Raw genomic sequence first — 10,621 nt, 5'->3', positions numbered from 1 at the left:
CAACCAGAAAGTGTCATTGGTTGTGCTCATTCATCCAAACAACCAGGGAATAGAATTCCCATTCATCATGCCCTCTTTGTCTTGGTTACTGGGCTCTGTATTCTGTGTCTGTCAAAGAAAGTAAATAAAGTGTCATTAGCAGGTGCACAAGTTATACTGATCAGGTTACACAGTTCGAATTCTCCTAGCAAAGAGCCATCCACCTAAAGTGCTAATACAAAATATACAGGTGAAACTCGAAAAATTAGAATATCGTGCAAAAGTTCATTTATTTCAGTAATGCAACTTAAAAGGTGAAACTAATATATGAGATAGACTCAATGCATGCAAAGCAAGATAGTTCAAGCCGTAATTTGTCATAATTGTGATGATTATGGCTTACAGCTCATGAAAACCCCAAATCCACAATCTCAGAAAATTAGAATATTGTGAAAAGGTGCAATATTCTAGGCTCAAAGTGTCCCGCTCTAATCAGCTAATTAAGCCATAACACCTGCAAAGGGTTCCTGAGCCTTTAAATGGTCTCTCAGTCTGGTTCAGTAGGAATCACAATCATGTGAAAGACTGCTGACCTGACAGTTGTGCAGAAAACCATCATTGACACCCTCCATAAGGAGGGAAAGCCTCAACAGGTAATTGCAAAAGAAGTTGGATGTTCCCAAAGTGCTGTATCAAAGCACATTAATAGAAAGTTATGTGGAAGGGAAAAATGTGGAAGAAAAAGGTGCACAAGCAGCAGGGATGACCGCAGCCTGGAGAGGATTGTCAGGAAAAGGCCATTCAAAAGTGTTGGGGACTTTCACAAGGAGTGGACTGAGTCTGGAGTCAGTTCATCAAGAGCCACCACACACAGACGGATCCTGGACATGGACTTCAAATGTTGTATTCCTCTTGTGAAGCCGCTCCTGAACAACAAACAACATCAGAAGCGTCTTACCTGGGCTAAAGAAAAACAGACCTGGTCTGTTGCTCAGTGGTCCAAAGTCCTCTTTTTTCTGATGAGAGCAACTTTTGCATTTCATTTGGAAACCAAGGACCCAGAGTACGGAGAAAGAATGGAGAGGCACACACTGCAAGATGCTTGAAGTCCAGTGTGAAGTTTCCACAGTCTGTGTTGATTTGGAGAGCCATGTCATCTGCTGGTGTTGGTCCACTGTGCTTCATTAAGTCCAGGGTTAACGCAGCCGTCTAAGAGGAGATTTTGGAGCACTTCATGCTTCCTTCCGCAGATGAGCTTTATGGGGATGCTGACTTCATTTTCCAGCAGGACTTGGCACCTGCCCACACTGCCAAAAGCACCAAAACCTGGTTCAATGACCGTGGGATTACTGTGCTTGATTGGCCAGCAAACTCGCCTGATCTGAACCCCATGGACACTCTATAGGACATTGCCAAGAGAAAGATGAGAGACATGAGACCGAACAATGTAGAAGAGCTGAAGGCCGCTATTGAAGCATCCTGGTCTTCCATAACACCTCAGCAGTGCCACAGGCTGATAGCTTCCATGCCACGCCGCATTGAGGCAGTAATTGCTGCAAAAGGGACCCAAACCAAGTACTGAGTACATATGCATGCTTATACTTTTCAGAGGTCCGATATTGTTCTATGTACAATCCTTGTTTTATTGATTGCATGTAATCTAATTTTCTGAGATTGTGGATTTGGAGTTTTCATGAGCTGTAAACCATAATCACAATTATGACAAATCACGGCTTGAACTATCTTGCTTTACATGTAATGAGTCTATCTCATATATTAGTTTCACCTTTTAAGTTGCATTACTGAAATAAATGAACTTTTGCACGATATTCTAATTTTTCGAGTTTCACCTGTATATACAAATGAATCAAGCCATTGTACTGCTGATATAGAGAGGCAATGTAAAATAGTCAAGGTAATGGAATGATGTACATTAAAACAGCAGTACTATCAAACATGTAAAAAAGGAAGATACATCGTTGTGTTTTAACCCTCTAAGGACCTTGGTGTTTAACCCTTTTGGATCTACTGTCTGCAGAGTACACAGCCACATATCTTTCTAGGGTAACTGACTGAAATTCCTAACTAGGGCAGTTGAAAAAGACATCTCGCAATTGACACAGGGCCCTGTGTCCTGTAATGTTCGTTAAGAAAATTAGCATTTGGGTTTACCTGTAAATTTTTTTTTTTTTCCTTGGAGTATGTCACATAACACAGGGATTACACCCTTCCTCCTGTGTTGCCCATGGCTTGCATCAAAGTGAGGCTGGGTGGAGAATCCTGTCTTTTATTGCCACTGTCCAATCACCTAAAAGTGGCAGCTTAACCATAACTTTATTCTGTCATATACTTAAAGAAAACGATTTTACAGACAAACCCCCAGTTTTTTTTCCAGCACGTTCAAATCACATTGCAATTTGAATAAAAAATAATTTGTGGAAATTAAAAATGCAGTTAACATTCTTGATTTTTCTGTGCTTTGACCTGCATTTCTTAAGTTAATAACAGGGTCTCTTCAAGCAAAGACACACGCTCCCACTCCCTCTCCCTTTCCCTCTCCCTTTCCCGCTCCCTTTCCCTCTCACTTTCCCGATCCCCCTCTCTCTCCCTCTCTCTCCCCTCCCTCTCTCTCCCTCCTCCTCCCTCTCTCTCCCCCTCCCTCTCTCTCCCTCCCTCCCTCTCTGTCATCCCTCCCTCTCCCTTTCCCTCTCCCTTTCCCTCTCCCTTTCCCTCTCCCTTTCCCTCTCCCTTTCCCTCTCCCTCTCCCTTTCCCTCTCCCTCTCCCTTTCCCTCTCCCTTTCCCTCTCCCTTTCCCTCTCCCTCTCCCTTTCCCTCTCCCTTTCCCTCTCCCTTTCCCTCTCCCTTTCCCTCTCCCTTTCCCTCTCCCTTTCCGTTTCCCTTTCCCTCTCCCTTTCCCTCTCACTTTCCTCTCCCTTTCCTCTCCCTCTCCGCTCCCCCCTCTCTCCCCGCTCCCCCCTCTCTCCCTCTCTCTCCCTCCTCCCTCTCTCTCCCTCCTCCTCCCTCTCTCTCCCTCCTCCTCCCTCTCTCTCCCTCCTCCTCCCTCTCTCTCCCTCCTCCTCCCTCTCTCTCCCTCCTCCTCCCTCTCCCTCCCTCCCTCTCTGCCATCCCTCCCTCTCTCTCCCCCTCCCTCTCTCTCCCCCCTCTCTCTCTCTCCCTTTCTTTCTCTCTCCTTCTCCCTCTCTCTCCTTCCCGCTCCCTCTCTCTTCCTCCCTCTCTCTTCCTCCCTCTCTCTTCCTCCCTCTCCCTCTCTCTTCCTCCCTCTCCCTCTCTCTTCCTCCCTCTCCCTCTCTCTTCCTCCCTCTCCCTCTCTCTTCCTCCCTCTCTCTCCCTCTCCCTCCCTCTCTCTCCCTCTCCCTCCCTCTCTCTCCCTCTCCCTCCCTCTCTGTCATCCCTCCCTCCCTCTCTCTACCTCCCCCTCCCTCTCTCTCTCCCCCCTCTTTCTCTCCCTTTCTTTCTCTCTCCTTCTCCCTCCCTCTCCTTCCCGCTCTCTCTTTCTTCCTCCCTCTCTCTTCCTTCCTCCCTCTCTCTTCCTTCCTCCCTCTCTCTTCCTTCCTCCCTCTCTCTTCCTTCCTCCCTCTCTCTTCCTTCCTCCCTCTCTCTTCCTTCCTCCCTCTCTCTTCCTTCCTCCCTCTCTCTTCCTCCCTCCCTCTCTTTTCCTCCCTCTCTCTTCCTCCCCCTCCCTCTCTCTTCCTCCCCCTCCCTCTCTCTTCCTCCCCCTCCCTCTCTCTTCCTCCCTCTCTCTTCCTCCCTCTCCCTCCCTCTTCCTCCCTCTCCCTCTCTCTTCCTCCCTCTCCCTCTCTCTTCCTCCCTCTCTCTCCGCCCCTCTCTCTCTCCCTCTCCCCTGCACTCTCCCCCCTCTCTTTCTCTCTCATTGACTGCTGTCATGTGGTTGTATGACTTTTCTGTTTTGCATTATTAAAGGTGCCTCTCAAGTGAGAATAGACCTGCTTACTCAGGTGGGAAGTGCGGAGAGCTGCAGTCTGAGCCTGCAAGGCGTGGCCTTATCCCTGCTGAAATCCATCACTGAGAAGATGGAACCATGCTGCAAATCCCTGGACATTAGTGAACCACTGCTCTACTTCTCCATCATGTCCATGTCTTATTACACTACTATTCAAGCATTAGAGGTAGGCTGAGCTCTACCTATTACCCAAGTGGGTCAGGGTGGAACTTGTATGTTTTCACTACCAATGTGTAGTGTGTTCTTATATATTTTTATGTACAGTTGTCGGTAGTGGCAATATGTAAAAAAAAATAAGGTAGGTATCACATCTGTAACTACATGGATATTGACATATACAATCAATAATTTCAGATTTAATTTATATCTAAGTTAGTGTTTAAAGGGGAAGTAAAGGTTATTTCCAGCTAGCACATATTTTGAGCTATTATTGCAATGTTTACATTCATTTTAATGAGACTGTCACATTTTCTACATGCCTGTTCTTTCAAATTTTTGGTATTGAATGAAATCTGAAGATGTATTTATTAGCCACCAGAGGCAGGCTGGGTTAGCTACTACAATGACTGTCTAGCTGCTTAACAACTGTTGAGATAAGATATGGACCACACAGGGAGTTTGTAGCTTTGATTATGTCAGCTGATGCACAGATTTGTAGTACTTTGTTTTCAGTCAGTAAGCTGACTTTGCTGAAAGGTTGGAGGTCTGCTTTAATTAGAAATTATACAATGAAATATGTATTTAACACATTAAATAATATGTTTAGGATTAATTGCATCCTTCTGATCTGAGCATATTTCAAGTGTTTGGGTGTTAATTTACGTTATATACTTTTTCTTGTCACTTACCGTATTTGCTGGCGTATAAGACGACTGGGCGTATAAGACGACCCCCAACATTTCCACTCAAAATATAGAGTTTGTTATATACTCGCCGTATAAGACAACCCCCTCTTCCTATGGACGGGTAGATGCTTCTCAGGAACACAGGCAGGCAGCCCACAATCCAGAGGGACTCTGGCAACACACTGTAGAAGGCAAGAAGAAAAACAGCGGGCGCCACCTCCTCGTGTAAAACCTTTTTAATAGATCCGTAAATCAGAGATAAAAATGATACTCACAAACATAGGAGTATGACAGGCACATCAAGAGTATAAACATTGGATCAGCAAAACCACGGGATAGGTAACATGTTTCTGGGGACACGCCCCCTTCGTCAGACCTTGCTGAGCTCCCAAAGGAATGTTCATAAATAGTGTGAGAGTGGCTAAGACCCCTACCCATCCTGTATTATACCAGCCAATAGTAAATGCCAGAGGCTAATTCACTAAAGCTGCATCTCCCTGTAATTGGCACTAGTGCGCAAGCTCTGCGTAGACAAGGGGCGGGCCGGAGCGCCGCTGCTTCCCGCCGAGCAGAACGGGCCGGTCACGCCAAAAAGGCTGGCACCCCTGTATCGCTGCTGATGCTTGCCGCAGCCACGCTGATGACCCACCGCGGCCGCACTGGATACCGTGCGATACTGGATGGTATGTAGAATGAGGTGGGCGGGCATCGGGAGGCCACTATGGGCACCGGGCGAGTATTGGAAGGCCACTATGGCAGCTATGTCTATCCCAACTGAAGTGCACCCGGCGTATAAGACGACCCCCCCACTTGGAGGCATGTTTTTCAGGGCAAAAAAGTCGTCTTATACGCCGGCAAATACGGTAACTTTATTTTGTGATGGCATTATTATGTGATGGCATTTTGCTATGACAGGTTCTCTTTAATGAGACATCCGGGATCTATTGGATCTCTGATGTCTCACCTGCCTTCTACTGATGCTAATGGAGCAAGGCACTACTGGGGGTATCTGAAAGCAATCGGGCAACTGTACAGTTGTATTGTCTCTGCCTGACAGCCAACAGATGGATTGTCTGATTCGTGCGCATTCCCGGCTGGTATGTATTCAACCCCCCCTCCCCACTGCCGATGTATGACATATGCTGGTGGCAGCAAAAGGGTTGATACTTGGTTATGTCTAGGGGTGCCAGAATAAAGAGAAATATTCTTCCATCTTTTCAACTGGGTCACTGCTGCCTCCTCAATAAGCTGCACACAGCCGAGGTTACACACTCTTCTCTGCACATACAAGGCAGACTTAATAACCCAGCATTGTACATGATGACTCTGAGGGACCACCCACAGCCTTAAAGTGTTTGTAAACCCTTACATATAAATGAAGTGACTAGCCCAGGGGTCTGCAACCTTTAAGACATAAAGAGCCACTTGGACCCGTTTCCGAAGGGAAAAAAAAGACTGGGAGCCGCAAAACCATTGCAACATTTATAACAAATCCGACACTGCATATATTGCAAAAAGCACTCTGGTCATGAAGGGGGTTTAAGGGCCCAGTAAGCAAAGGGTTAATCAGGGCCACAGTGTATCTTCATAATCACAATCATAGCCTTAGGTCAGTGGTGGGCAACCTTTTTTTTCAACTGAGCCAAATCTCGCCAAAACCACGATTGAAATTTATTTTGACAGCCACATTTTTAAAACTGAAAATACATCCCCCATATAGTAATTCATCCCCCATAGTAATTCATCCCCCATATAGTAATTCATCCCCCATAGTAATTCATCCCCCATATAGTAATTCATCCCCCATATAGTAATTCATCCCCCATAGTAATTCATCCCCCACATAGTAATTCATCCCCCATAGTAATTCATCCCCCATATAGTAATTCTTCCCCCATAGTAATTCATCCCCCATATAGTAATTCTTCCCCCATAGTAATTCATCCCCCATATAGTAATTCATCCCCCATATAGTAATTCATCCCCCACATAGTAATTCATCCCCCATAGTAATTCATCCCCCATAGTAATTCATCCCCCATATAGTAATTCATCCCCCATATAGTAATTCTTCCCCCATAGTAATTCATCCCCCATATAGTAATTCTTCCCCCATAGTAATTCATCCCCCATATAGTAATTCTTCCCCCATAGTAATTCATCCCCCACATAGTAATTCATTCCCCATAGTAATTCATCCCCCATAGTAATTCATCCCCCACATAGTAATTCATCCCCCACATAGTAATTCATCCCCCACACAGTAATTCATCCCCCACATAGTAATTCATCCCCCATATTGTCTCAATTCACTTACCTTTGCTCCGCGCGTTCCTCTCGCTGTGTTCCCGCGCCGTTCTGGTCTTCAGGGCGGACTGAGAGAGGAGTTCGTCACTCTGCCCCGCCTACATCCTGGCTGCCCCACCTACATCCTGACAGCCAATGTTCCACGCTCCGCGGGCCGGATTTTTGAGGAGGGAGGGGAGCGGGCGCCCGGCACACAGAAGAGCCGCATGTGGCTCGCGATCTGCGGCTTGCCGACCACCTGGTGGGCAGTGTGCTCCGGAGCTGCAGCAAAGATGAAAAAGAGCCGCATGCGGCTCTGGAGCCGCGGGTTGCCGACACCCGGACTAGCCTCAGGAGAAACACAGAGATGTGTCTACTTCTGTACTATGTAAGGAAAACTGTGGCCCTTCAGTGAAAATGCACTGACTTTTTCTGCCTTTGTGTTTGAAGGAAGCTAATTGATCAGATGCTTCTGCTTCATAAATTGACATATGAGGCAAGAGGTTGCCCCTCAAAGTTTGAAAAAAGTTGGTGAGAGTGACTGAATTCTGTTGATACCTGTGACACCTTTCTTCCATGTTCCTAACTTCTAGATCTGGGGAATTATTTGAGCCCCAATTCCTTCTGTGTGTAATCAGAACATACGTATAGTTGTGTTCAAAAGTTTGCATACCTTTTGCAGCAAACGTGAAATGTTGGTGTTGATATTGAAAATATGACTGATCATGCCAAAAAACTGTCTGTAAGGATCGTGGCCATATGAAGCCATTTGGCTCCTTTTTAAATCAAAATGACAGCCAAAATCACCCAAATGGCCCTGATCAAAATGAGCTGCCTGGTTGAGTTGCCAGGAAGAAGCCTTTACTGCGCCAATGCCACAGAAAAGCCCAGGGAGGCATGTCAAGGTGTTGTTGGGCATATTGTAACAAGTCTTTTTTGTGGTAGCGCAGCAAAGGCTTCTTTCTGGCAACTCAACCATGCAGCTCATTGTTGTGCAAGTATTGTCGTATTGTGCTCCTTGAGCAGCCTATATTTCTCCTGAGGTTACCTGTGGGTTTTTCTTTGTATCCCAAACTATTCTTCCGGCAGTTGTGGCTGCAGTCTTTTTTGATCTACCAGACCTTGGCTTGCTATCAAGAGATTCCTGAACTTTACACTTTTTAATAACATTTCTGACTGGCATATTCAAGGCCTTGGATATATTTTTAAATTCTTTTCTATCATTATAAAGTTCCATTACCTTATCACACAGGTCTTTTGAAAGTTCTTTTCTGCTCCCCATGGCTCAGTATCTACCCTGCTCAGTGCATCCACGTGAGAGCTAACAAACTCATTGACTACAAGGACACTAATTGCAATTTTAAATGCCACAGATGTGGGAAATTAACCTTTAATTGCCATTTTAACCCGTGTGTGTCACCTTCTGCTTCTGTACCAAGGTCAATCATTCCAATGTATATAAATATTTGATCAGGGCCATTTGGGTGATTTCTGTTATCAAGATTTGAAAAGGAGCCTAACAACTATGTGATGATAAATGGCTTCATATGATGACTATCCTTAAATAAAGACAGTTTTTTTGGCATGATCAATCATTTTCAATATAAATGCCAAAATTTCATGATTTCTGCCAGAGTATGCAAAGTTTTGAGCACCGTAGCAACTCAATTTCTTTTTCTGTACTTTTATTGATCAAATATGATGATCGTATACAGTGAAAATATTTGTTTCTAGTCATAGTTTTATTAGTTTAGTTGTTTTCTGTATTGTACATAGGGTTGCAACCTGTACATCTGCATTATCATAACAATATTTTGGACTTCAATGATACCTTTACTCACCTGTCACTTTGTGTTCTTTTGCAACTTTTTAAATAAAAAGTTCAGTATAATAAAAAAAAACTACTGTGTAAGGTCTGTAGTATATGGGATACCCAGATGCTGCTCTTGGTGTAAGTATCCATCTCTCTGTAAGGTTGTTCTTCACCTGAATGGCCAGAGGTTCTATGTTTCTTACTTATACTTATAGTATTGCATGTGTATGTTTTGACACACTTCCTTAACCCACAGTCCTTTTCTTATACTATGTCAATATACTGTATGGACGTTTTTTCATTATATTGTACACTGCTTGTATTTTAGCAATGTTTGCTCAGGTTTCTCTTCTCATTGAAAAAATAAAAAGACCTTAAAAAAATAAAAATATTCATCTCTCTTGTTTACAGGTGCAATGTGGTGAGGAGCTGCTTCTACACTGGAGTCCCTGGGATCACATGTACTTGTATCAGCACACACTGTCCACTCTACATTGCAGGGATCTACTGTTGACAACCTTAGCCAAAGGAACCCAACCTGTGGAGCCAGTTAGAACTGACTCTGGAGCTTCTTCACCCACACAAGGTCAGACTTCAGTTGCAGGGAGCCCGGGAATCCATCGAAAGGGACTTCAGATTACTGTGGATTTGAGCTCTGTGAAACTAAGAGCCACTGTTACTAAGGACAACTATTTTCTGTTCATGGCTCAGAACATCTGGCTTAGTCAACATGGAGGCTCTCTTCAGCTGCGCTCTCCTGAGATCATAGTCAATGCGGATGGGCACAACATATTTCTTTTTAAAGACATTGATGCACAAAGACTACCTGAACTGGAAGACATGCTGCTACATCGCAGTCATTTCAACACACTTCTTACAGAAAGGAATCGAGCCTGGGTTCTGGCTCTTAACAGCGTTTCCATGGAATTCCCACATCGCTATGACTTCTCTTCCATACTTGATGAGGCCATAGGGGTGCAGAAGTGGCTTAAAGGACTCCATCGCTCACCTCGGACTGGGCCTGAACCTTTACCACCCGATCTGGTGTTCAGAGTTAAACAGTTTTCTTTTGCGTTCTTGGATGATATATTTGAGGTTAAACTGAGGGACAATTATGAGTTGATGAAGGATGAAAGTAAAGAAAGTGCCAAGAGGTTACGGCTACTTGATGACAAGGTGACTGCTCTCCGAAAACAACATGGAGAATTGCTACCAGCCAGGAAAATTGAGGAACTTTATTCATCGCTGGAGAAGAAAAACATTGAGATTTACATCCAGCGCTCCCATCGCCTTTACAGCAACACCCCCATGAGGAAGTCTTTGCTCACCTGGACCATGTCTGATTTGGAAATAGTAGCCTTGGCTGATGAGTCTCTTCATGGACCAGACAAGGTGCTGGAGAATATGAGAGACATTGACAGTATCAGCCCTTTTCCCTCCGAGGGCTTGTCTTTAGTAATTCAGTGGTGTCGCATGATGAAGTGCTCTCTGAAAACATTTTATGGTAAGTGTTACCCTAAAGCTGCTCTTCAGCTTGAGTTTTTATTTAATAATTGCCCAGCACATGTGAAAACAAAGTAATAAAGCTTCCCTCACTGCTTTACTCACCCTATATCTGGTGCTGTTCCCTGAAAACAAATCGCTCTATGCTGCTTATCTTCTGGCTTTAATAATGGTCGGCATCATTCAACCCATATCCTATGAGCATCAAGGAAC

The 10,621-nt window shown here is 44.7% G+C and overlaps 1 protein-coding gene across 3 annotated transcripts in view; it reads left to right on the top strand.

Annotated features, from left to right (window-relative positions):
* Window positions 1-10,621, top strand: part of BLTP2 (bridge-like lipid transfer protein family member 2) — a 115,961-nt gene that overhangs the window by 49,964 nt on the left and 55,376 nt on the right. For all 3 annotated transcript variants that reach the window (XM_089693623.1, XM_089693622.1, XM_089693621.1), the window contains exons 15-16: window positions 3,922-4,127; window positions 9,317-10,409. In XM_089693623.1, coding sequence (XP_089549749.1) covers window positions 3,922-4,127; window positions 9,317-10,409 — 1,299 coding nt within the window. The remainder of the gene's footprint in view (window positions 1-3,921; window positions 4,128-9,316; window positions 10,410-10,621) is intronic.

Source organism: Staurois parvus, unplaced genomic scaffold, assembly GCF_062004578.1.
Source record: "Staurois parvus isolate SC_StPar_1 unplaced genomic scaffold, SC_StPar_1.0 ptg000635l, whole genome shotgun sequence".
NCBI lineage: Eukaryota > Metazoa > Chordata > Amphibia > Anura > Ranidae > Staurois > Staurois parvus.
The sequence above is the reverse complement of the archived record's forward strand: the minus strand, read 5'-3'. Positions and strand labels throughout refer to the sequence as shown.